Source organism: Hippocampus zosterae, chromosome 5 (assembly GCF_025434085.1).
Source record: "Hippocampus zosterae strain Florida chromosome 5, ASM2543408v3, whole genome shotgun sequence".
Classification (NCBI taxonomy): domain Eukaryota; kingdom Metazoa; phylum Chordata; class Actinopteri; order Syngnathiformes; family Syngnathidae; genus Hippocampus; species Hippocampus zosterae.
The window spans coordinates 13,860,970-13,886,501 of NC_067455.1; the positions used below are offsets into that span (position 1 = coordinate 13,860,970).

The 25,532-nt window shown below is 42.0% G+C and overlaps 2 protein-coding genes across 9 annotated transcripts; both read left to right on the forward strand.

The window, feature by feature from the left end:
- The first annotated feature begins 530 nt into the window (after positions 1-530).
- On the forward strand, positions 531-9,664 carry LOC127600898 (protein tyrosine phosphatase type IVA 3-like). Its single transcript, XM_052065787.1, has 7 exons — positions 531-1,139; positions 4,409-4,831; positions 5,589-5,734; positions 6,014-6,106; positions 6,365-6,495; positions 6,724-6,798; positions 7,101-9,664. Exons 3-7 carry the CDS (start codon positions 5,639-5,641, stop codon positions 7,219-7,221), a joined length of 516 nt encoding a protein of 171 aa, XP_051921747.1. The 5' UTR covers positions 531-1,139; positions 4,409-4,831; positions 5,589-5,638; the 3' UTR covers positions 7,222-9,664.
- A 1,117-nt stretch (positions 9,665-10,781) lies between these two features.
- LOC127600857 (zinc finger protein ZFAT-like) lies at positions 10,782-25,514 on the forward strand. Of its 8 annotated transcripts, none has more exons than XM_052065713.1 (24): positions 10,782-10,983; positions 12,293-12,451; positions 13,683-13,826; positions 13,913-14,035; positions 14,211-14,318; positions 14,402-14,542; positions 14,635-14,708; positions 15,067-15,155; positions 15,297-15,365; positions 15,759-15,907; positions 19,235-19,326; positions 20,184-20,332; positions 20,406-21,240; positions 21,331-21,448; positions 22,211-22,443; positions 22,769-22,850; positions 23,046-23,159; positions 23,441-23,614; positions 23,786-23,874; positions 23,986-24,124; positions 24,379-24,479; positions 24,767-24,854; positions 24,932-25,038; positions 25,120-25,514. In XM_052065713.1, the coding sequence occupies exons 1-24, from the start codon at positions 10,965-10,967 to the stop codon at positions 25,306-25,308; spliced, it is 3,585 nt and encodes a 1,194-aa protein (XP_051921673.1). In that variant the 5' UTR covers positions 10,782-10,964; the 3' UTR covers positions 25,309-25,514. The 8 variants fall into 8 exon arrangements, 7 of the variants coding, with proteins under 7 accessions (XP_051921673.1, XP_051921674.1, XP_051921671.1 ...); XM_052065714.1 differs by having other exon boundaries at positions 24,767-24,832; positions 24,931-25,038; XR_007962433.1 differs by lacking the exon at positions 24,767-24,854 and having other exon boundaries at positions 25,120-25,272.
- The last annotated feature ends 18 nt before the right edge of the window (positions 25,515-25,532 follow it).

A 25,532-nucleotide genomic window follows, 5' to 3' on the forward strand; every position in this document is an offset into this window, starting at 1 on the left:
TCATGTTCAGCTGTTACATATCTCACAATGCACATTCCAGAAACTACCACTGACGTTATTAATCAATCCCGGGGACATACTGTTATGTCTTTAAAGAATCCAGACATTCATTTTCAGGTACATATTATTGTTTTTTTTTTTTCACGTGTTAGGGTAAAGGCGGGTCTGAAAATGGCTGACACTGAATGAGTGAATTAAGTTGCACAAGTTCCTACTGAAGGCCCAAGTACCAAATGCACGGCTGGCACTCATTAAAATACACCCACATTTCACGGAAGAAAAAGTGACAAAATCCATCCAGTCTTGACAAACTGCCTCCCAAAACAGATTTTTGAAATCTTCATAAAAATATCCACGGAAACTGTTCTCAGCTGCTTGTGTCAGTGAGAAACAGCTTCAAACAATAGTGAGGTTGCAGTAAAAACAAAACAAACAAGCAACCCTGGTGATAGTTCATGCCAAGGAGTGAAAAGTCAAAGGTTTGACTTGTCCAACCTGTCTGGTAGCTTGAAGGGCTGTCTATTTTTAGAAGGGGGAATAAGAAGGAGAAAACCTGAGAAGGCAAAACCCAGGAGACCAAGATTCATTTTTATTTTATTTTTTCGCAGATGACTTCCAACTGCTGAAGAATGATTACTTAGCACCTTATAACCAACAGTGTTGTTTGGAGTAGGGAACCACGCTATAATTGTCACAAGTGCTACCCAAATACCTGCAAGGTGGAAGAGAAGAGAAGGGAAGGGAAGAAACGGAAAGGGAAGGGAAGGTAGGGAAGAAAGGGGTGAGGTGGATGTAGAGGAGGCGGCGACGGGGGGAGGAGTGAGGCTCTTCTTCCTCTAAGAGCATTAACTGTCGAGTGTTCTGGCGGTGACAGGACTGTCAGGGTCAGATGGCTGCTCAGCCTGATTACACCGGCTCACCATATATCCTCGTCTACGATACGACATACTGCCAAGCTAGCACGTTCTAGTTGTGCGGCGCATTTCGGTTCTTTTCTCGGGGAGGCAGAGGCAGCTCGGCGTCATCCAGGAAGGAGCTACAGGTGGTTGCACAAAAGCGTCAAGACTACAGTTTTCTGCTGTACGTCGTAGAGAGAACCGCGCGTGTTACGTCTCTCTCTCGAGAGATGACTTAAAGCGGTAAGGGCAATTCTCACCAGATTGTCTTTGTTGTCGCTGAACTCCCGAGATGCGCGCTAACTTTGCTGGTTGCTGCCATCTAGAAGCTAGTGCATGTGGATATAAATACTGTACTCCCGTGTGTATTCTGGAGTCAAGTCTGTCAACAAAAGTATGTCAAAAGGGGTTTACGAACAGACAAGCTGCAGCCTCTGCAATATCGTAGCGTAACCGCGGCTCGTCAATTTGTGGAGCTTCCCATTCCTCTGAACGTTCCAAGCAAGAGACGTGCGGAGCAGGCTCATAGAATAAATACTGAGGTGGCGAAAGTACTCTCATTCTACTTTGGTAGAAGTACAGAAATCAATAATACTTTGGTAAACATAGATTACCGATTCGTCTCCTTGACTGCAGTACAAAAGAGAAAAGAAGATTACAAATAAAAATCTTCCTGTCAAATTAGTACAGGGCTGGGACTTAATAACTGTGTTTAACCTGGAAGGTCAATTGTTTGGGGGAATGATTTGAACCTGCAAAGCACTTTGAGCCGAAATATCGATAAAAATCGTTATATAAAAAAAGTTTTGATTGATTAATTAATTGAAGTCGATTTTACATGTGACTGTATCTGTACTTGACTGTTTCTATAACGGCGTTTACTTTTACTCTCTACATTTAGACCAGGGGTCACCAAACTTTTTGAGAGTGAGAGCTACTTCATGTGTCCTGATTGTGTGAAGGGCTACCAAATTGATACGCGTCTGAAATAACATTTGTACAAATTAAATTTAATAATATTAGAACATTAGCTAGCTAGACGTATACTGTAGCTAGCTAGTTAGATAGCTAAATAGGTAGCTATAGAATCTATAATACTGCCCATGTTTGCATTTTTAAATCATAATTTCTACGAGCAAATCACAATCCTAGCACTGGCGGGCTACTGGTGTGGTCCTCACGGGCTACCTGGTGCTCGCGGGCACCACGTTGGAGACCCCTGATTTAGACACTATACCTGGAGTTTCTACGCCTTATTTTGCCACATCAGACTTGTTCCCGTTTTCAACCTGTGGTAATGATGACAGGAAAAAGACGTAAATACAGAAAGATAAAGTGAATTGCAGTTAAGATAATGGTTGAGATTTTGGAGTCTTCAAGGTGTAAAAACAAAATCAAAACAAACAAAAAAACCCAAGCAAGAGCAACATTGAGGAACGGAACCAAAGAACAATTAAAAACATTGCATCGCATTGAGAGAAGCAAGATATTACCAATCCATGGAATTGTTTAAGAGAACTGTGATATTTTCGGCACATACAAGTTGGGTGCATTTTTTTCAGGTTTCTTTGCCAATTTTTCTTTCTTTTTTTTTTTTTTTAAACTCAATTGACAATTAGAGCAAAGTTGAATGGAAACATTTTATATGACCAGAAAAGTCAAACTGGCACTAGCTAGCTATAAAACTGCCAGTAAAAAAATCATTTAAAATCTATTATTTAAGTATATTTTTTAATCCATGATCTTTATATAAATACACGCGTTTAATCAGTATGTTTAATTCTAGTAGTATTTTTCATTTATTTAACACAAATATCTGTACTTTTACTTAAGTATAGAGTGTAAGTACTTTTGCCATTTCATATACTGTGCCTGAATTGATAGTTTGTCACAATGAAAAACAAAACAAAAAAAACTAAACAAGAAACAGCTGGGCTCAAAATACTTTCCCTCTTTTTTTTAAGTACTGAGCATTGGCTCATACTTATGTTTTTAAAATAACATACTGTAGCTTTTTTAACTATGTAAACCAATTTGCTAAATTAGAATAATTTAAGCTGTCAACATCAAATAGGTCCCCCCTGAATAGTACCATGGATGGGGAATGTCTTGCTTCTATGAGTTTGTTACAACATCATTGCTTTTCAGGCTCCCTGGTTCATGTTGCATCTGAAAGGTCTCAAAGATCTCAATCAGTTAATCAATCAATATCTCAACGGAGGTTGACTTCACCTCTCTCCATTTATGTCTTTTTTGTGGTGCATCATTTACAGAGGTTGAGAAAGTTTTGACAAAGTAATAAGTAGAAAGTACGGGTAGAGTACATAAACCTGTTTTAAAATGTAGGGACTTCAGTGAAAACATCATCAGAAAAATACTCGAGTACAGATACCTGAAAAATCAACTGAAGTACAGTAACAAAGTATTTGTACTCCATTACTTGCCACCTGTGCACACAAACGATGCACAACTACATGTGTCAGGTTGAGCACGTCCCCCCCAGCGTGACCGAGGACAGGTGGTAAGCAATGCTCCGCCCCTTTTAGGTGTTAACTGGGTGTAATTTTTATGGCAGTACAACACTGTAACAGGAATGATCCATTTTTGCCAGACTGCCTCGCTGGGTTCTATACCCTCAACCCATAGTAAACTCACTGCAGTCAGTTGTGCAGTTCTATAGAAAGTTACGTTTTGTGTGTGTGTAGTGTGTGTGTGTGTGTGTGTGTGTGTGTGTGTGTGTGTTTATTCAGCTAAACAGTTAAAAATATAATAATTTTAAGTTTTTACACATTAAGTGATTTACGGATGAATTGAATAACATGTTGGTTATTGTAATTTCACTGCATTAAATTTAAAGCTGCTTCACCCTTATATGAACAGTACACAAAACATTAAAAAGTAATTTTAGAAACCTTTATCAGAACTGTTTAATGATCATAAGAAGTACATTTGTTATTCACATGTTCAATTCATCTCTCTCTGAAAGTGGCGATCAAAAGTTAGAATTATTGATACACATCTTAATTTGTTATTATTGCAAATGTGTTTCCCATGAGTAGTTCCTCATGGCCTGTGAGTGTAAACTACTATGATAGGAAATAATCTGCAACCCACCACGGGATGATAACTAAATATAGATGGTCAACAACCTAGAATAGACGACACTGTTGTGGAACAGTCAGTGTCGTCTATTGAGTAATTGGTGAGTAATTTGCCATGTGACAGAGTGCTTGTGCCTACTTGTGTGTGTGTGTGTGTGTGTGTTGCCAGAGGTGAAAAGGTGATCACAGATTACTCAGATTACCCTTTCGACTTTCCCTGGGTGTTTGGTTGAGCCTTTGCACACGTGAATCAGAGAAGGGATTCACATTCAATCACATTGCCACACATTTATCAAGAATGTAGTGTACTTACTAAATTAATTTGTCTCCCATAACTAGTCTTTGTGATGAAAGATTTGTATGTGGGAGTGCTATTGGCAAGTTATGGTTTGTTTATTTTTGCCTTCACAGAAGCACTGGTTGATGGCGTTTGTGCGACAAAGTGGTGACTACTGCCACGCCCAACACATGTAGACCCAACCAATGATGTACTTGTACCATGCAGTTGTGGTACCCTGAAGTCTGAAACAAAACAAATTGTGCCTGGCCAAACAAGCCATCTGATGGGGTAACAAGTGGGGCCTCCAAATTTAAGTGGAGAAGGACTGGAAGACCTTCACTTGCAGAGCATAAAGGACTGGAAAGAACTGATATCAGTTTTGTGATATTAAAACACGGAGCTGACACATTGTTGCCTCCTGGGCTACGCAAAACCGATGGGGTAAAATATTTTCCTCCATTTTGAAATCATCTTTTTTAAATTTCAACATTTACATCCACCCAACGATTCAGGCATCCATTGAAGTCTCAGCAGCTATACAGCTGGAAATAAAGGTAAGAAGTTTCATCAATGTGGTGACCGCATTTTGAACCATAACTATGCACTGTGCTGTATTTTTGATTTCACTAGTTGGAAATGATGTAAATTGTTTGTTGATCAGTGTAACTTTCGATGTTATCCGTCTATTTATCAGCACTCTAACAAAAATAGTTGCTGCAAACACGTTGGGGCATGCAAGGCATCTGTGATTACGGCATTTTAAATTGCATTCCAAACTGTTAACACGTTCCTGTTACCTCATGTCCCTCATTTGCATACAGGAACGTGATTAGACAGTATGACACCGTACAAGGTAACATTCAGTTGGTATTGTTACATGTCACGTTTTTCTTTGACATTATGCATGTTTGGAATTCAGGTGGACATTTCATTGTGCTTTATGGCATAACTGTAATGAAGTTATTGGAAATAATCAGTAACCCCCTCCTCCTGCCCCCCAAACAGCATTCTATGATAGCTGACGTCTGCACATATCACATTATTGGCTCAACAGTGGAATTTTCTCCAGGTTGGGTGAACGTTTTGGGTTTTTTTTTTGTTATAGTGGACTTTGTCACAGGATTCAAATAGGGATTATTTGCCAGCAAAACCAAATCTCAACACACACAAACACACACAAGTTCGGATGATTCTTGCGCTAGAATAATAGCGTGTTGTTTGGACTTTAAATATCTTTTGTGACAGCAGTCCTGGAATCTTTCTGACACTGAAAGACTTCAATTTCTGATATCTTCCTTCAAAAATGTATAGGTTAGAACTCTTCCCTGGACAATTGTGGGCCAAAAGTCAAACAGGTCATCATGAACCGTCCAGCTCCTGTGGAACTGTGCCACAACCACATGCGATTTCTTATTACACATAACCCAACAGACAGCACCCTGGGCTCCTTCACGGCGGTAAGTGTCTTTGTGTCAAACAATGTCACACTGAACAAAAACCGCAAGGAATTTTCAGTTGCACATGGTTCAAATGTGGTAAACTGGCAGAATGTCCCCCTCTTTTCCTCAAAAACAATCAAACGATATATGTTGGTTTAACCCATAATAATCATGCGCAACAAACGTAAATGAATTAAGCAAATCTAAAGGGTTTTTTGTTGTTGTTGTTGTTTTTTTAAAATATGTTACTGAGGAAGTAAACTTGCAGGACTAAGCTGATCTACTATTGTGTTCCAGGACCTGAAGCGATTCGGAGTCACAACAGTGGTTCGAGTCTGTGACATAACATATGACAAAACGCCACTGGAGAAAGAAGGCATTACTGTGGTGGTGAGGACGCACCTGTGTACACACATACACTAGTAACAACATTTTAGGTCATCTGACATTTTCATCTCCCAAGCTTGCCGAGTAGTGTACGTCTCTCACTGATTCACTTTCACACATTGTTGGCAGCGCTCCCTCTCTCAGTCTGTGCCAGCATAAATGTCCACACAAAAACAAGTCATCACAACCAGGTTTTAAGTGTCGGGATGGACACGCATACCGGTACAAGTATATGAAGGTTTCTCACTGCTTCTCATTTAGGACTGGCCATTTGATGATGGTGCCCCACCCCCCAGTACACTAGTTGATGATTGGGTGAGTTTACTGAAGAAGAAGTTTCAGGAGGAACCTGGATGCTGTGTGGCTGTTCACTGTGTGGCAGGCCTCGGAAGGTTAGCTACACCTCAAATGAGGTTCAGAGTTCATACAGTACAGAATGCACACGCATGATTACGTTATTGTCAGACATTCCTAGACGTTGGTACAGATTTATTTAAACTACTGTAAATGTGGGTATGGGCTGTGAGTACAAATAGCCGCCATTCTTAGACATTGACAAAGAATGCTTATTTATCATACAGGCGTACAGTAATTGTGTTTGTGTCTATATGTCCAAACAGGGCTCCAGTGCTAGTTGCACTGGCTTTGATAGAGAGTGGAATGAAGTATGAAGATGCTATTCAACTGATCCGACAGTTAGTATATTCCAACTTTATTTTAAATGAACTAAATAGTTGCAAGAAATAATTGTGATGGGGATCACGACAACTTGTGTATAACCTCAAATCTCCAGTCAGAATATGGAGGCCACTTGGTCCTCATGCTCTTTGGGGATGTTAGTACTAATGAGCAACCTTTTTTGTTTGGCAAAACACCCAAGTATAATTTTCCTATTTTACTCACTAAATACGTTAAACTTTCAAAGGGATGTATACATCTGGAGTTATAATTTAATTGAAATCACTGAATTCCCGTCTCAACTTTTTCTATGTTAAAGAAATCGGCGTGGAGCCATCAACAGTAAACAACTAACTTACCTGGAGAAGTATCGATCCAAGCAACGACTCCGCTTTAAAGACTCTCACACCAACAAGAACAAGAAGTGTTGCACTATGTGAAGACACACAAACACAAAGTCAGTCACGCGTTGGGGCAAAAGAAGATTGCTATACCCTATAGAGGCCTTGCCTAGGAAGTAATGCTTTTTGTTACCCCCCTTTCACTGTAATCCACCGTTTTCCCGGTTTGCAATAACGTTGGGTCTTTAAAAAGAGTATTACATTTTTGATGTTTGCTTCAGTAGCTCGAGCAGCGATGAGGGAATGGAAAAAGTGGGCAATTCTGATTGTTGAGGCTTGGTGAGGTTGCTTGGTAACAGATAAGACAGTTAATTGAGGAAAGGGCAGGTTAATCTTGCAGCTTGTGATTCCAAATTTATTGGGACATTTAGGTTGTAGTTGTTGTACAAATATTCCGTATAATTTATTGACATCTAATTTTTTATTCTTAGATGCCCCAAAGTTGTCTAACTTGAAACAATTCGGAGAAAAAAAGAAGACCGGAAAGGCTCATCTTGTCCGAGATGTTTTTCACATGAAAATCTTAATGCTGTAAGCATGTTGGTGCGCATCAAGCCTTCTCTCTGGTTTTCACAGCCTATGTTTGAGTGTTTACATTTCAGAGTGTGCATTTTTTTATCCATCTGCAACTGGTTGGTTTTATAGAGGTTTTGGAATGAACAATATGTCACCAATAACCGTACATGTACACATGTGTTAATGACAGAAAAAATAGAATACAAGAGAAAACAATAACAGTAATAATAAATGAAAATTAACCAGTGAAAGTCAGACAAATCTTTTGACAGAGGTGGCCATTTTACAAAATTTTGCCAGTGCGTCTTGCATCATCCATCATTTTTTCAAGCCGAAAAAAATTATAATCGTCAGTCGACCGGACCGTCATGTTATTTTAACCGGTTTCCTTCAGTGCTTAGTCCGTCATTACATTTTTATTTTGTTTTTTGTATTTTCCTTCAATTCGTCAACAGTCAGCAAAAAGGGCATCCGTCATGGATGGACTGACGGACCTTCCGTCAGTACTGACAAAACACCTACCTTTGTGGTTCGGCGGAATTATTGTAAAACAACAACCGACTTGTGAACCAGGCCTGGACAAAAATGATGGTACACTTTAACTTATTTTATTACATAAACATTTGAGGCAGTTACTGCAATCAAACAATTTTTCTAACTTTCAAAGAGATTTATGCCGCTCTCACAAGGTATTTTGGCACACTCTTCATAAGCAAACTGCTCCAGTTGTCCCAGGTTTGAAACGTGCTGTCTCCAGCGGCATGTTTCAGCTCCTGTCACAGCTGTTCCATTGAATTTCGATCAAGACACATAGAAACCAAATAAGAATAGTCCAATGTTTTGCTCTAGATTGTTTTTGAAGCTATGTTTTGGGTCTTTGTCCTCTTGCAACACTTGTGACCTGCGATGGAGACTACGATTACTGACACCTTGAGATTTCATTGCACACTGTACAGATTCAAGACACCCAGTGCAGATGTGGCAGATCAGCCCCAGAACTAGAACAGAGTGTTCTGCATGTTTCATAACAGGCACACTGTTTTTTTCTTGGCATGTCTCATTTGTGAGTCTGTGAACACTGAACACACAGCTGAAGTGCCTTGCCAAAAAGTTCTAGTTTTGTCCCATCTGTCCAATGGACATTGTCCCAGAAGCTTTGGGGATTGTCAACCTACAGTTGTTGTTGTTGTTGTTGTTTTGGTGATTCATTTTCAACAGCTTTTTCCTCCTTGGTCATCTCCCACAAAGTTCACTTTGGCTCAGAAACGACGGAGGGTGTACTCTGACGCTGACTTACCTTGAACCTAGAGTTTACTTTTACTGTAATTTCTTTGGGGTTTGTTCTGGGCTCTTATTTCACAATTTGTATTCTCTTCAATATGTCATTGATTTTTCTTCTGGAGCCGGTTCCAGGGAGTTTGGCTACAGTCCCGTGGACCTTAAATTTCTGAATAACACGTGCAGCTTCAGGAACACCAAGCTGCTTGGGGGTGATCTTGTACAATTAATGTGTTTGTCTATAATTTTGTTTCTGTTTACCTTCGCTTCATTTGGTCCTTGTTTAGTGTGTTTACAAACCATGTCACCAAACAGCACAGGGACTACTTGTCACCCTTAATATAAGCCTAAAATTGTAATTAGTGGACACTTATTAGTTGAACATTTCCCTCTTGTCAAATTCTTTTCGAGGGGTCTTATCATTTATTTTCAGTTCTGTCAATTAGTTTTTTTTCAAACACAGTGATTCTATTAAACTATAAATTGAACATCTGATTCTCATTAGTTAATTTTCATAGTTTTTTTCATTTATTTATTATTATTATTATATTATTATTATTATGATTAGTCGTAGTAGTTTTCTTTCATTAACAGATGGATGGATAACAATTTTGCTCCCGTGTGTACATGATCAAAAAATGCCTGTAAGGTGTGGACTAAATGTAAATATAAAAGTATATATGCTTGAGTCAATGTCTTGTCATTTTTTTCTTCTTAAAGATGCACCAGCTCCAGAATAAAATCTTGGTGAAAAAATAGTGCACAAACAGCTGCCATGACCCAAAACATTTGTTTGATTGAACAATCTAATCGTTTTGTTAAGTTCTGTAATAGAAATACACATGACAAGCAGACAATTGAGACACATTTTCACTGTATAGTTTTGTTTTTTTGAGTGCTCTTTTAACTGTTAATACATTATGGTCAAATTGAGCCTCACAGTTTGAACCTAGTTAACAGTACATCTCAGCAGTAGAGGTCACATTTGCTTTCTCCACGAAGAAAAACGGATGGCCTTTTCATTTCAAATTTATGAAGGTGATTTACTGTATAGCATGAACTGAACCTCTTCATGCTGAATGGTTTCAGTGTTACCAATGCGGCCCCCTTTGAAACTACAACAGCTTCACAAGATGCAAAAGTGTAACAACTGTCATAACTGTGCACACCGACCTAGTTTTATTGCTTATCATAGGGTGAGTCATGGGATGATTACAGTATTCTTGCGAACATCAAGCAAGTTTTAGGTCGGGCCTATTACAATAGCTGAAAGGCTGAAATGCGGGTCAAAGATTGTATTTTTCGGTGAGCAGTTTGAAGCTGTATTCAGTTCTAAAGTGACAATTGTCTGCCGTTATGTGTATGCCATTGTCTAAACCGATTACTCGTCAGAAATAAGCAAATCACATCGAGGGCATTGGAACTGTCAGACAGCAGCTGTGAGCATAATACACAAACAGAGGTCAGTCCTTCGTCCCTAATTTTTTTCCAATTATCTGCGATTTTATTATGTACATCCGCGACCCGAGTGAGGTTTCGCGATATAGAATGGATTGATGGATTTACAGTACTGTGTATTAAAATATTGTAATTCAAGACTTTACCACTCATGACGTGGAAAAGACACAAAAAACATTAAAAAAACACTTTTTCATTCTCATATTTATTATTGTATGCAACACGTAACATTTTGAATGTTGCGATTTCTTATGAAAGCGTGAGCGAAGCTGAATAAACAGGTAGAACACAGTTGACCCAAACTGCAGTGTCGTCCTCCTCTAAGGAGGAGGCGCTATCGGTTGTAGGAGCCACAAACCCAATCCCCTTCCGCTGGATAGGAGGACATGTTTCACACATTCGTCAGAAATGTATTACATTCGAAGTAATAATCAGACCCAAAATTACATTTTTGGAATAATACCCACTTTGTTTCTAAGTTATACTTATTAATAAATTGCTACATATTTTCTTTGAAGACGTGAAAGAAAATGGACGGGCAACAAACAGGTATGATTTTACGTTAGCTTTACGTCGAATATGTTAGTCGGTGCTGACTTTTAGGCCGAGTCGACATAAACAAATGTGTCAATAGTCGCTTTTTCGGTACACACGAATATTTCGGACGACTTGCCAATTCCCCCCTCCTCTCATACAAGTTTGATAACGCGAGTAGCTCATATAGTTTGCAAGTTTTGAGACAGCGTGACCGTCGTCGTATGGCGTCCGTTGTAGCCATTATAATTGATTACAGTATGACTTGATGGCAGAGGAGTGCCCGCCTTGTACTAACACGAGTCTGACTATCATTTTGAGTTTTGCAAAATTACAAGAAAGTTGAACGAAGTGACGTCTAATTAATTTTCATGGTGGACAGTAGTTAATTGCCCGAAGATACCGCTGATTTGTGCACGCTGTCTGCTAATGATTATCCCACACAATTGTAAGTTGACAACAACCCCCTCAACTTACACAATGAATGGAGGAACACCACTTGGCTTTCAAAAGCACGAAAACTGTCAGCAAAACATTTAAACGATGTCCATGAAATTTGAATGGGAGCAACATGCCCTGAGCAAAAGAGAAAATGTCCTTTTGGATAAAAGATGGAAGTCATGCTATATAAACACAAACACTGAATGTAATTTAAAGGCATGACTGGAGTGGTGATAGCTGCTGAACTGAAAGTCTTAAAATAAAACATGTGTCTTCAACAAACAAAAAACACATGAAACAACTCCCACTACACCTGTTATATTTTACCAATTTTCAGGAAGAATGAGACACAAATTCACGTGAAACACATTTCTTCATTTAGGCTTAATGAAGTTTCAATAATTCAAATGTAAAATGAAATCATGGATACTCTATTTAATATCCTGCCCATGCATTATTTGTTGATTGGTTGGTCGGTCCACGGATTCATTTTTTTTATACCAATAAAACAATTTCCATGAGATTGCTAGAGTGCCATGAGTTGTGTGGTCTGGAACTTCCACCAAATAACAGTCACAATTCAAAATCAGTAATTTACGCAGTTTGGGGTTCAAATATCGACTCTGGCTTTTGTGTGAAGCTGGCACATTTTCCCTGTGTTTGTGGGGAATTTTTCCCCATGCCCTCTGGATTTTCTCCCACATTCCAAGACCATGCATGTTAGGTTAATTGAAGTCTCCTATTCTTCCTCCTTTTTCCCAGAGTCAGCCGAGACAGATTTCAACAGTACAGGCAACCCAAATAAGGACCAGTAGTTTAGATGGAATGGATGGAAAGTCAATCCAGAATGTATCTCATAATCCTGTTCTTTTTGTCTTCCCAGCTGGTTCTGTGTTCATGTGTCGGCTCTGCAACCAGTTCTCTCCCAATCACTCACTGCTACTGGACCATTGCACCCAACTGCACCCGCTTCAGGAGCCTTATGAAGACATCATTGTTGCACTAAAGCCTCTTGCAGGAGTGCCCTTGGAGACCTTCGCAGGTCAGATCAAGATTATCTGGACTTGCTCATTCACAATCATTAAGCATTGACATTTTCCGGAATAACAAATACTAAACAAACATTATTCCAGCTAAATTCCCTTTTAATTTGACTCTGAAAACAATGATGAAAAGAGCAAATGAAATGTATGACAAAATATTTATATTTTGGTCCCCATATTTGCACAATGTTTTTACTTGATATTAGGCGTGTTTTATTTGCTTTATCTGCAGGGTATCATTTATTAAAGTCAAAAGATCAAACCAGGTTTAACAGTGAGTCATAATATAAAAAATGTTTACACCCCTGCCAAACCCAATAAATCTGCCAAGGCAAGGAAGGCATCAAGGCAAATTTGCTTGTGTGGTACACGTTCTTGGGCATAAATGCAATTTAGATTTCAATTATGGCTAGAGCTAAAAGAATGGCGTAAATGACTTTAAGAGGTTGTGTTGGGGATTTTCATGAAAAGTCTTCACATGTCTCCTGAGTGCAAATTGATTGATTTGAAACAAAATGTATCACCATGACTTTTCAATAGTCACAAAACCTTTGACTCGAACAACAGGGAAATGAACAAGCAATACACATATCCACAACTGCAAGGATCATTTGAAATATGACATATCAGTCAATATAAACACGGAGTGATGTCTTGTTAACTCGTGAGTGATGCTCTCTAGTGTCTAAATGCTATTACTCATTTAGTGAATGCTATTACTCATTTAGCCACTAGAGGGAAGCAGTACTCTATAAAACATCACTCACCAGTCTACGAGACCTCAGTCAATGCAACACGTGTTCCATTGCGCCCAACCTGCGGCCCAGACGGCACTGATTTTATGACAGGGGCCGAGGGCCGGATGAAATTCGACCGCGGGCCGGATTTGGCCTGCGGGCCGGACTTTGGACATTCCTGTCTTAAAGTGATCATGATAAATTATAGCAAAATCTAGAACATTCAAATCCATAATTTAGAACATTTGATACCATATGCCTGCCCTGTATTACAGACTATGGACAAGGAAACAAAATACTGCTCCTACAACGATGACGACCATTGATGAATAATAATAATAATAATAAGAAAAATAAATGCTTTTTATTTCTACCCTACAGTCTTTTGCAACTTCTTTGTGTGAGTTCTAGCTAAGATACTTATTGACCAAAAAAATAAAACAAAATTAACCTTGACCATAATTTTGCCCTTCATTTTGTGTGTTCCGCACAGAGGGTTCAGTAAAGCGAAAACGAGGACGACCGAAAGGCTCCACAAACAAAGCACTCACAGGTCGGAGGGATGACAGCGAAGACTCCACGCAGTCTCCAGAAGTCCAAAGACAAGAAGGGCAGAAAGAGGAAGTAGACAAAATAGGTAAAGCACTAAATGATAGATGGCATCGAAAGTAATCTGCTCTTCAATATGTATGCCACTTGCCAGTGTTTTCATCTCTCTACTAGGGGACGACAGCAGGGTATCGGGGCTGAAATGCAAGGACTGCCATCGTTTGTTCAGCAACAGACGGCAGATCGTCAAACATATCTGCCTGAAAGCACAGGAAAGCACTGAGGACGATGACACAGGTAATGGGTGGCGGGGGGGGGGGGGGGGGGGGGTGACGTACAACAGCATAACGTAAAAACCTAAAATGTCACATGTCCGAGCGGCGTTCAATAATGGGTGGCCAAGGCAATCAGACTGAGAACTAATTCATAACTAACGTACTCAAGGCACACATATAATTTGCATGCCTTTCAGACAGCATTTGCAGAGGACCTGAGGATTCTGAAAATTTGGACCCTCTTGGACCAGATAAAAAACAAAAACAACAAACCCCTAAAAGATTATGGATGAAGAGAAGAAAAGGTAAACACTCCTTCAGGAATAGTATTTTCCAGATTATACTGTAGTCATGTAATTCATGGCCTAGTCATGTTTTCTGCATGTAGGAATGACAAATTTTCAACGCAACACGAAAAATCAAATGCTTTCTGATGGGGAAAGTCTCACCTCCAAAGAAGATGGACTTGCATCAGGAAGCAAAAAAAGTGTCATCGATGTTCTTCTCACTGAAGACAAGTCACTCCCAGGTCCGTTTTTGTGTTGTCAAATTCTCTTTTATTTCTAGCAAGATGGGTGAGAGTACACTTTAAATTTTCTAAACTCTTTATACTTTATATAGGTGTTATTAAAATGATTCCAGTAGAGAACGTCTTTTCAGGTTCAGAGCGTGTCAACATTCAGGGTGAGTCTCAGGTGAGTCTGTTTGTGTACTGAACGTAAGTTACTGACCTCCCACCACTACATGGGGAAATGTGTCCTTCCACAAGCCATACGGCTATATAACTCCTGACAAGTGAAGCTGTATTTTTTTTTGCAGCTTTTATTCCATCAGTCAAATAACCTAACCGTACCTATTTGGTGATTCAAATCCCAAATGAGAAAAACCTAAACCTACAGTGTGTCGTAATGGATATATATTTGTATTAATAAATCTTATACAACAACAACTACTCCTACTCCGACTACAAGAAAAATAATATATAGTAGCATATTTAATTTAATGGTTACACCTCATCTAAATATGCACATTCATTATTTTGTGGGTATCCAGGTCACAGCAGTCTCTCAGGATGAGCCAGCAGACATTGCAAGTCCGTCTGCAGCCAATGTTGAAGACCCCAAAGCAGAACAGGACCCAAGGTACTGAATCACACACTACATCTGCCAGCATACGAGAAATGTCTTTAAGTAGGATACACAGTTAGGTGGTGTTTCTTTTTATTCTACGCATGAAACTGTAACATGCAACATTAGACATTTTCTCATCTATTCTAACTGCAGTTCTGACAATATAGAACCGACACCTGGAAAAGGCTTCCAGGAATATTCCATCAAGCAAGATCTTCCCAAGTACTGTGAACATTTCTATTTATTTGCATGTGTTATTATACTTCAACATCCATTACTTAATTTGGAGATGTACCTGACTGCTCCTATGATTCATGGAAATGTTTCGAGACACGATGTTTAATAACTCTTAAATTAATGACTTAATGTATCAATCATGGGGTGGGATTTAATTTCACATGAATATGGGTTTGGTCATTGACTGAGATCAACTCATGATTGGTGTGCGGGTGTCCCAATACTTTTGTCCATGTAAATCTTAGTCTCTGTTACTATACTACTACTGTAGGTTTACAGTGCTAATCATAAAAGAGATTAAAATAGAGACATGGGAGTACAGAAATCAATTTCAGTGATGATATAGTTGGTCAACATTATATTTTTCTCTGTCATCAGTTTACTTCCAAGCCAACTGAAGGTCTTTGGCTGCGAGATCTGTAATAAAATCTTTAAGTTTCGACACTCGCTGATGTCCCACCTCAGGACGCACACCCAAGAGAAACCGTTCAAGTGTCCACACTGTGACTATGCATCTGCCATCAAGGGTAAACAAACCTTTCTTTTTACAAAAGTGTCCCAACCATGGTACGTAGGTTCCATGCAGAAAATGCAATCGATGTCTTGAACTCCCAATTTCAATTCGAAAAAACATTCAACTAATCAATTCCATCCATCCATCCATCCATCTTCTACCGCTTATCCGGGGCCGGGTCGCGGGGGCAACAGCTTTAGCAGGGAAGCCCAGACTTCCCTCTCCCTAGCTACTTCTTCCAGCTCTCCCCGGGGGATCCCGAGGCGTTCCCAGGCCAGCTGGGTGACATGGTCTCTCCAGCGTGTCCTGGGTCTTCCTCTGGGTCTCCTCCCGGTGGGACATGCCCGGAACACCTCACCAGGGAGGCGTTCAGGAGGCATCCGAATCAGATGCCCAAGCCACCTCATCTGGCTCCTCTCGATGTGGAGGAGAAGCGGCTCGACTCCGAGCCCCTCCCGGATGACCGAGCTTCTCACCTTATCTCTAAGGGAGTGCCCGGACACCCTGCGGAGAAAACTCATTTCGGCCGCTTGTATCCGGGATCTCGTTCTTTCGGTCACGACCCATAGCTCGTGACCATAGATGAGGGTTGGAACGTAGATCGACCGGTAAATTGAGAGCTTCGCCCTTTGGCTCAGCTCCTTCTTCACCACGACAGACCGATACAACGTCCGCATCACAGCAGACGCTGCACCGATCCGCCTGTCGATCTCTCGCTCCCTCCTGCCCTCACTCGTGAACAAGACCCCAAGATACTTAAACTCCTCCACTTGGGGCAAGATCTCCCCCCCGACCCGGAGGGGGCACTCCACCCTTTTCCGACTGAGGACCATGGTTTCAGATTTGGAGGTGCTGATTTTCATCCCAACCGCTTCACACTCGGCTGCGAAACGCTCCAGTGAGAGTTGGAGAGCCCTGTTTGAAGGAGCCAACAGCACCACATCATCTGCAAAAAGCAGGGATGCAATACTGAGGCCACCAAAACGGACCCCCTCAACGCTTCGGCTGCGCCTAGAGATTCTGTCCATGAAGGTTATGAACAGAATCGGTGACAAAGGGCAGCCTTGGCGGAGTCCTACCCTCACTGGGAACGATTCCGACTTACTGCCGGCAATGCGAACCAAACTCTGACATCGGTGGTATAGTGACCGAACAGCCCGTATCAGGGGGTTCGGTACCCCATACCCACGAAGCACCCCCCACACAACTCCCCGAGGGACACGGTCAAACGCCTTCTCCAAGTCCACAAAACACATGTAGACTGGTTGGGCGAATTCCCACATACCCTCGAGAACCCTGCTAAGGGTGTAGAGCTGGTCCACTGTTCCACGGCCGGGACGAAAACCACACTGCTCCTCCTCAATCTGAGGCTCGACTTCCTGACGGACCCTCCTCTCCAGCACCCTTGAATAGACCTTATAGGCCTTGCCACCGAGGAGCTTTTTAACCACATCGGTGACTTCAACCACAGAGATAGGAGAGCCCACCTCAGAGTCCCCGGGCTCTGCTTCCTCCAAGGAAGGCGTGTTGGTGGAGTTGAGGAGGTCTTCGAAGTACTCTGCCCACCGGTTCACAACGTCCCGAGTCGAAGTCAGCAGCGCCCCATCCCCACTGTACACAGTGTTAGTGGTGCACTGCTTCCCCCTCCTGAGACGTCGGATGGTGGACCAGAACTTCCTCGAAGCCGTCCGGAAGTCAGCTTCCATGGCCTCACCGAACTCTTCCCACGCTCGGGTTTTTGCCTCGGCGACCACCGAAGCCGCGGTCCGCTTGGCCAGTCGATACCCGTCAGCTGCCTCTGGGGTCCCACAGGCCATAAAGGCTCGATAGGACTCCTTCTTCAGCTTGACGGCATCCCTTACTGCTGGTGTCCACCAGCGAGTACGAGGGTTGCCGCCACGACAGGCACCAACCACCTTACGGCCACAACTCAGATTGGCCGCCTCAACAATAGAGGCACGGAACATGGTCCACTCGGACTCAATGTCCCCTGTCTCCCCCGGAACATGGGAAAAGCTCTGTCGGAGGTGGGAGTTGAAACTCCTTCTGACAGGGGATTCCGCCAGACGCTCCCAACAAACCCTCACAATACGTTTGGGTCTGCCAGGACGGACCGGCATCTTCCCCCACCATCGGGGCCTACTCACCACCAGGTGGTGATCAGTTGACAGCTTCGCCCCTCTCTTCACCCGAGTGTCCAGAACATGCGGCCGCAAATCCGATGACACGACCACAAGGTCGATCATCGAACTACGGCCTAGGGTGTCCTGGTGCCAAGTGCACATGTGGACACCCTTATGTTTGAACAAGGTGTTCGTTATGGACAATCCGTGACGAGCACAGAAGTCCAATAACAAAACACCACTCGAGTTCTGATCGGGGGGGCCATTCCTCCCAATCACGCCCCTCCAGGTCTCACTGTCATTGCCCACGTGAGCATTGAAGTCCCCCAGTAGAACAAGGGAGTCCCCAGCAGGAGTACTCTCCAGCACCCCCTCCAAGGACTCCAAAAAGGGGGGGTGCTGAGCTGCTGTTTGGTGCATATGCACAAACAACAGTCAGGACCCGTCCCCCCACCCGCAGGCGGAGGGATGCAACCCTCTCGTCCACCGGTGTGAACCCCAATGTACAGGCACTGAGCCGGGGGGCAATAAGTATGCCCACACCTGCTCTGCGCCTCTCACCGTGAGCAACTCCAGAGTGAAAGAGAGTCCAACCCCTCTCGAAAGGACTGGTACCAGAACCCAGGCTGTGTGTGGAGGCAAGTCCGACTATATCCAGTCGGAACTTCTCTGCCTCACACACCAGTTCGGGCTCCTTCCCTGCCAGAGAGGTGACATTCCATGTCCCAAGAGCTAGCTTCTGCAGCCGAGGATCAGACCGCCAGGGTCCCCGCCTTTGGCTGCCGCCCAGCTCGCATTGCACCCGACCCCTTTGACCCCTCCCACGGGTGGTGAGACCATGAGAAGGGGGACCCACGTTGCCTCTTCGGGCTGAGCCCGGCCGGGCCCCATGGGTGTAGGCCCGGCCACCAGGCGCTCGCCAACGAGCCCCACCTCCAGGCCTGGCTCCAGAGGGGGGCCCCGGTGACCCGCGTCCGGGCAAGGGAAACTGAGTACCATTGATTTTGTTTTCCATAAGGGGCTTTGTGAGCCGTGCTTTGTCCGGTCCCTCACCTAGGACCTGTTTGCCATGGGTGACCCTGCCAGGGGCATAAAGCCCCAGACAACTTAGCTCCTAGGATCATTGGGACACACAAACCCCTCCACCACGGTAAGGTGACGGCTCACGGAGAGGTAATCAATTCCTATTCTTTGTTTTGTTTTATTTTTGTCTGAAGCCAACCTGAATGTTCACCTGAGGAAACACACAGGAGAGAAATTCAGTTGCCAACAGTGTTCCTTCAAATGCCTCAACCCAGGACACCTCAAGGTCTGATTTAATATTTGTGTTCGTTTGACTGAGTTCATTTTTCACAAGCAATAGTGTTTAGCATATTAGCCTCACAGTTGAGAGTTCGCGGATTAAAAATCGCAGCCCAGAACCTCTTGTGTCTAATGCAATGCCTATGACATTAAATGCAAATGCACTTGATTTTTTTTTTTCTCCTCAACATTGTTGAATGACATTTTACCTTTAGCAATGTGGTTAGCCCCCCAAGTATCTTGCTCTCAAGCCACTTACATATTGTACAGAGCAGGTTTGCTGCGTGGGAATAACTTGTTGCGATAAATCCATAAATCAGATCTCAAGTATTTCTCCTGGTATTCTCTGTGAATTCACCTTTCTCGTTCTTCTTGGGCATAGTCTCTTGTGTTGAATCAATCATCTCTGGCTCTTTTCCCCATTTCAAAGAAATTTTATAAATGTCTTTTTTTTTCGTAATTCACTTGGATAACTTTTGGGTTTAATATTAGCGCGATGCGACCGAGACAATTAGTATGTTCACCTGCTTCAACAGTCAGTCAAAGACGGTATGTAATGGAGCGCATCCTGTGATTTTTCAAAATAGAATACTTTTCAGCTTTGGATAACAAATAAACTGAAGGATTATAATTTTTTTTTCTTTCTTTTATTTGTCCGGCACTCTTGGCCCGCAGCCCAGTGATTGGGGACCACTGTCGTACAACATGGATTCATATACTGTATAGATTTAGTCCCCATAAAGCACTGTTCTGTTGTGCATCAGCGGCAGCAGATTTGGAAATTTTGTTTCCGATGTTTTTCTAAGCACCACATCGCGATATATGCGCATACAAGCGTGCCTCTTTTGTTTGTATGTCCTTTAGGTCCACATTGAACGAGTTCATTTGAAGGTGAAGCAGCATTGCAGCTTCTGTCAAAAGAAGTACTCTGATGTGAAGAACTTGATCAAACATATAGAAAAGAGTCATAATCTGAGCGACCCGCTCATCTACAAGAGTTACCAACAACTGAGGTTTTTATATACTCCATGTTAATATTTGACACTCATTATATCCACAGCTAACCTGATTAATGGTTTTGTCCAGGCTGAAGACTCGTCAGGGTCTCAGACAACTCCTCTACCACTGTCCCACCTGCAGCCGCTGCTTTAAGAACCAGACGGAGCGCGAGCGCCACTTACTGGTCCACGGGCCTCAGCGTCCCTTCGCCTGCTTGCTCTGTGACCATGCCAGAACCAGCCTTGCCACCCTCGCCGCTCATGTCAAGAAGCATCCCTTTTTGTACGTGTGCTGTGTGTGTGAGAAGAAGTTTGTCAGCAGTCAGAGACTCAAGAATCACCTCACAGAGGATCACCCTGAGCTAGAGCAAGAGCAGGCATTCGCGGAGTGTATTAAAAACAGCTTCTGCCTGATGAATGCGGGGGAAGTGTTGTCGGTCAATGAAGAAAGAGAGGGCAAAGAGGGAAATTTTAACATAGAGGCAAGCACAGAGGCAGGAGATGAGCGCATTGAAGAGGTGATCAGAGCTGGCGAAGATGTTGAGTGGCGGGATGGCAAAGGTGAGTCGCAGAAAGCGGCAGCACCGGAAGATGCAGAGCAAGAAAAGGAGGACACCAAATCTCAGGATGAAAATGTGGAAGCGAGGTGGACAAGTGAAATATGTACTCAAAGTCTGGAAAGCAAAACCATTCCTGAGGCACAGAAGGATGTGTGTGTTGAGTCCTCGACAACAGGCAACTCTGTCGACACCAATAAGCAAGGACACACGTCTTCCTCGGAAGACGCGGCCATGAATCCGGACGTTCAGTCGGCTGATGACAACGAATGCGCCATTAACACTCAAGTGACCAATCTCAGCCCATACACTCATTTGCCTTCAGCACCATCAGAGGAAAACATCCAAACAACACAATCAGAGACGGTACATTTCTATTACTTGTGAAGACACTATTTTCTACATTACTTAAATTTCATCGAATAACATTTGTCCACATTGCTTATATCTTACCAGGACTTCCAATTAAGTGCATTCCAGCAGGTGTTGTCATCACTTCCGAAGACTCTTCTTGATATGGAGACTTTCCAGCGGCTCAGGAAAATGTATGGAGACCTGGAGTGTGAATACTGCGGTGAGATGAGGCAGAGATTTTTGACCAACTTTGACCAGTGAAAGCTTGCGGATTTTACCATGCATTGTAATTCATAGCTATGACGTTTGAGAAAATTGCACTTATTGCCGAACTAAACACGAATTGATAAACATTACCAGATATATTATTGTCCTACATATTATGGTGACGATGAGTAGTAGTCATATATTAGCAATATTCTTATTGTGAATGTGCGAGAGAAAAAAAAAATAAGGGCAGATTTGGAATCGGCCCCAAAAAAGAAGTCATCTGAAAAGTTTACTTTTTACTTGCACCTCTGATTAAAAAAAATGCAAAACTTTGTTAACCAGTGTTATTGAAAGAATTGTCAGTTCCTGGCCCATTGTTAAATTTAAATGCTTCTGATTGTGTTTCACAACAACAGTGTGCCGCAAAGTCCGAAAAAGAAGCACAGAGTGCGACAAGAAAGCGATGCAGTATTTTATTGCTTCGGGAGCGCGCTAGCCAATTTAGCTTGCTTATTTTCTTATGTATGTAAATCCGTCAATATGTCCAACTTTGGGTCACTTTTTTTCCAAATCAGAGTATTGAAAGGTTGATTCCCCCACATGCATATTGACATATGGAAGGAACCTTGATGTCCGATGGCGTACATCGTCATCTACAACCATACATTTCTAGTTGTCTATGTGAATTTAGGAATTACTGTATGATGCAGCTCTTGTAATTTATCTAAGTACATTGTTCTAATGCTCCAAATTGCTTTTGTGTTCCCCATAGGAAAACTGTTCTGGTACAAAGTCCACTATAACGCCCATGTACGCACACACACCAAGGAGCACCTGCACTACTGCTCAAAGTGTAACTACTCATCCATCACCAAAAACTCTTTGAAGAGGCACCTGATTCAGAAGCACAGCGGCTTACTGCTTTCATGTTCGAGTCCGGGATGCAAATACACCACACCTGACAAATACAAACTACAAGCCCATCAGAGGAGTCATCAACAAGAGGTAACAAATCTATAACAATCTAGATCTACTTAAATCTTGCCTATAGATCCCAGATCCCAAGACTGCCTGATATTGGTGGACGCATTTACATGTACGACTTTGATCAAATGTTTTTTTGTTTGTTTTTGTGCAGTCGATTCTGCAAATTTGGGATATTTAGGGTGTGTTAAAAAAAGCGGACAACTGAATAGAATGTAACTTTTATTGAGCTATTGAAACCCAAATAAAGCCTCGTTTGTCATTTATAATGTTTAATATTGAATTTCCCGGTGTCTTTTTATTTTATTTTTTAAAATTAAATGCACTGTTATTGCGTTGATTGCAGAGGAAGAGTGCACCGTGTCCCATCTGCCATCAAAGCTTTCCAGAGCACAGAATTCAACGACACATCCGAATATCCCACCCTGGTAAAAGACACATAAATATAGCAACATACTGAGGCCGATATACGGATTCAAGTTAAAAGAAATAATGATAGAAGTAAAATGTCATTAGAATTCATTTAGGCTGTGACTTTGGTACTATGCTGTAACATCTGTCGACTGGCCAAAGCTGTATCCTAAATACGGGACTTGATGTGTGCTTAATTGTGTGTTGAACAGATACATTGCCAGTTAAAGGGCAGATGGTGAAGCGAGCAGAGAAGTGCCCATATTGCGACTCTTACTATCTCAAGAACAGCAGTGAATTTCAGCAGCACATCTGGGCCCACCAAGGTAAGATGTCTCCCTACCCTTGACAATTATACTGATTGACTCATGAAATTACAAGTTAAGGGAAACTAATATCGATGAAACAGACAAAATATCACCGTATTCTCCTCAAAACACACTTTTCCGTGGTCAAATACAAGAATTCTGCCTCTGTGTACATTTTATTGTGGTTGTAATTTGGAGCGGCATAGAACAATCCAACGATTGTTCCAACAATCCAACTGACTTGCTTTGTTTGAGTTTCAGTTGTTACAGTTGTGAATTTCATTTCTTTTCATTTGCAGGTGTGAAACCATTTGTCTGCAATATTTGTGACTATGCGAGCCGCAGCAAGAATAACTTGAAAAATCACATGAACCGACATAACAAGGAAAGATGTCATATCTGTGACCTGTGCGGTAAAACATTTAAATCTAAAGTGTCGTTGAAGAACCACAGACTGAGCCACACTGACCAAGGTACATCCTCTTTAGCGGTGCGGATCCTTGGCTTGACTTAGCATTGTTTTCTTTATTTGCTTATACTTTATATTATTTATATTTTTGGCATTGGTCAATATGTTTTCTCAAGACTTTTTGATGAATAAGGCCCTCGCATATTGACCCCCTCCTCTTTTTATTTAACTCAAGGAAAGCAGTTCAAGTGCTCAGAGTGCGACTTCAGTTCAGTTTTCAAGGCTCCTTTGGTCAGACACATGGAGCAGCATGCCAAATTTAAGGTCAGAATTGTTTGTTGTCCCCTTTGCAAGACTACCGTGGCTTGTCAATTCTTGCCTGACACACATTTCATGTACAGTCTTGTCTGCCTAACATCCTTTACTTCTTTGTAGCCATTTCAATGTGCTCACTGCCTCTACTCCTGCAACACAACCGGTCCGCTGAAACGACACTACAAGACCAAACACCCAGACCAGGAATATCAAAATGTCAGAGAAGGTCTCTCAGAGGCAGAGTATTCTACAGAGCAAGGTTTGAACTTAAGTTTCTTGCTTTCCGTTCAGTGACAGACATTTCTTTATTCATGGACTTTCAGCAAAAATGTACCTTGTGATGACCTGGCATTCTCTAAGTTGCCGATTGCTCTTTTGAAGCATACATGCTTAAAATATGATGACTCCTATAATTCTCAAATTGTGTCCATGCTTTTCCTATCATTTTTTTTCACACAACACAAGAAGTGTTCTGAGATTGAATGTATGGATTTTGTCTCTGTCCATATTCAGCCCTCAAATGCCCTGAATGTAATTTTGTTTATGGCACCAAATGGGAGCTGAATCGACACATGAAGAAGCACGCTTCAAAAGAGATGGAATGCACCTGGGAGGTACACACTCAGACATGATAATGCTCATATTGTTACAGCACGAGAGGTAAAAATTTAACCCTATGTTTATTATTGAGGCTGTGTCATAAAGCGGAGTACTGCACGTAACCATACTGAGAAGTCTTTAAACCGGTTAAACCCTGTCGTATAACGAAAATAGTAACCGGCATATTTTAAACAACTTTCAACAATGTCAACCACAATCATAACCACATTATTTGAATACATCTCAGGGTTTATTTATTCAGTTGGTGCTATGTATGTTCTCTGTGTAAATCCATATTCAGGTGGAAGAGACTGTAGAGAGCCAATGTGTCCCTTTGGTGCAAGAAGAAGCATTGACAGAAGAACATGTAGCTGCACTACAAGACAACGGTGATGAAAGTACTCTGCAAGCAAAATAACAAATCAGTGGCATATAACAGTTGTTGTTTATGATTACGTGTGTACAGGGACTGATCGTATTCTCCAGCAAATTGTTGAGTTAAGCTCAGAAACCCACGACGCCATCACATCTATGGTCGCCATGGCTCCCGGCACTGTTGCTGTGCTTGAACACGTAAACACCATTCTGTGGGACTCAGGGCGTCGCAGCTTTGAAAAATTTGATGCTGATTTAGAGTCATGGTGGCATTTGCAGGTGGCGGATGAGGAGGAGGCCGGCAACCATCAGCTGATGGTTGTGAACGCAGATGGGGATCTTTCTGGCGAGCAGGTGATGGTGGTGGAGGAGGGACATGAACTGGAGGCCCTGACAGTCCTCACTCAAGATGACAACACTCACCACTTTATTGTCTATGTCGAGGAACAGACTGTGGAATTCAACTAATAATGGTTATATCTCAAAATAAGTTGTCAATATCTTTGAGTTATCCATAGCCACACATATTGGGATATTATACAGTACATATACAAAATACCAATAAGCAGTACAGTATGAATTGTTCCACAGGTTAATAAGTTATCATTACATGTGCAAAACCTTAATACGTCATTTTTTACTTACACAGCGCATTAAAAAAAAACTGGTTTGTACTTGTTGGCGTGTTAAGT

Excerpts from the sequence above, each read along its gene's own strand:
- LOC127600898 (XM_052065787.1), top strand. The coding sequence starts at position 5,639 with ATGAACCGTCCAGCTCCTGTGGAACTGTGCCACAACCACATGCGATTT. Across the intron at positions 5,735-6,013 it reads CCCTGGGCTCCTTCACGGCG|GACCTGAAGCGATTCGGAGT; the intron begins GTAAGTGTCTTT and ends ATTGTGTTCCAG. Across the intron at positions 6,799-7,100 it reads GCTATTCAACTGATCCGACA|AAATCGGCGTGGAGCCATCA; the intron begins GTTAGTATATTC and ends TCTATGTTAAAG.
- LOC127600857 (XM_052065711.1), top strand. Across the intron at positions 15,908-19,234 it reads CTATGCATCTGCCATCAAGG|CCAACCTGAATGTTCACCTG; the intron begins GTAAACAAACCT and ends TTTTGTCTGAAG. Across the intron at positions 23,160-23,440 it reads GCACATCTGGGCCCACCAAG|GTGTGAAACCATTTGTCTGC; the intron begins GTAAGATGTCTC and ends TTTCATTTGCAG.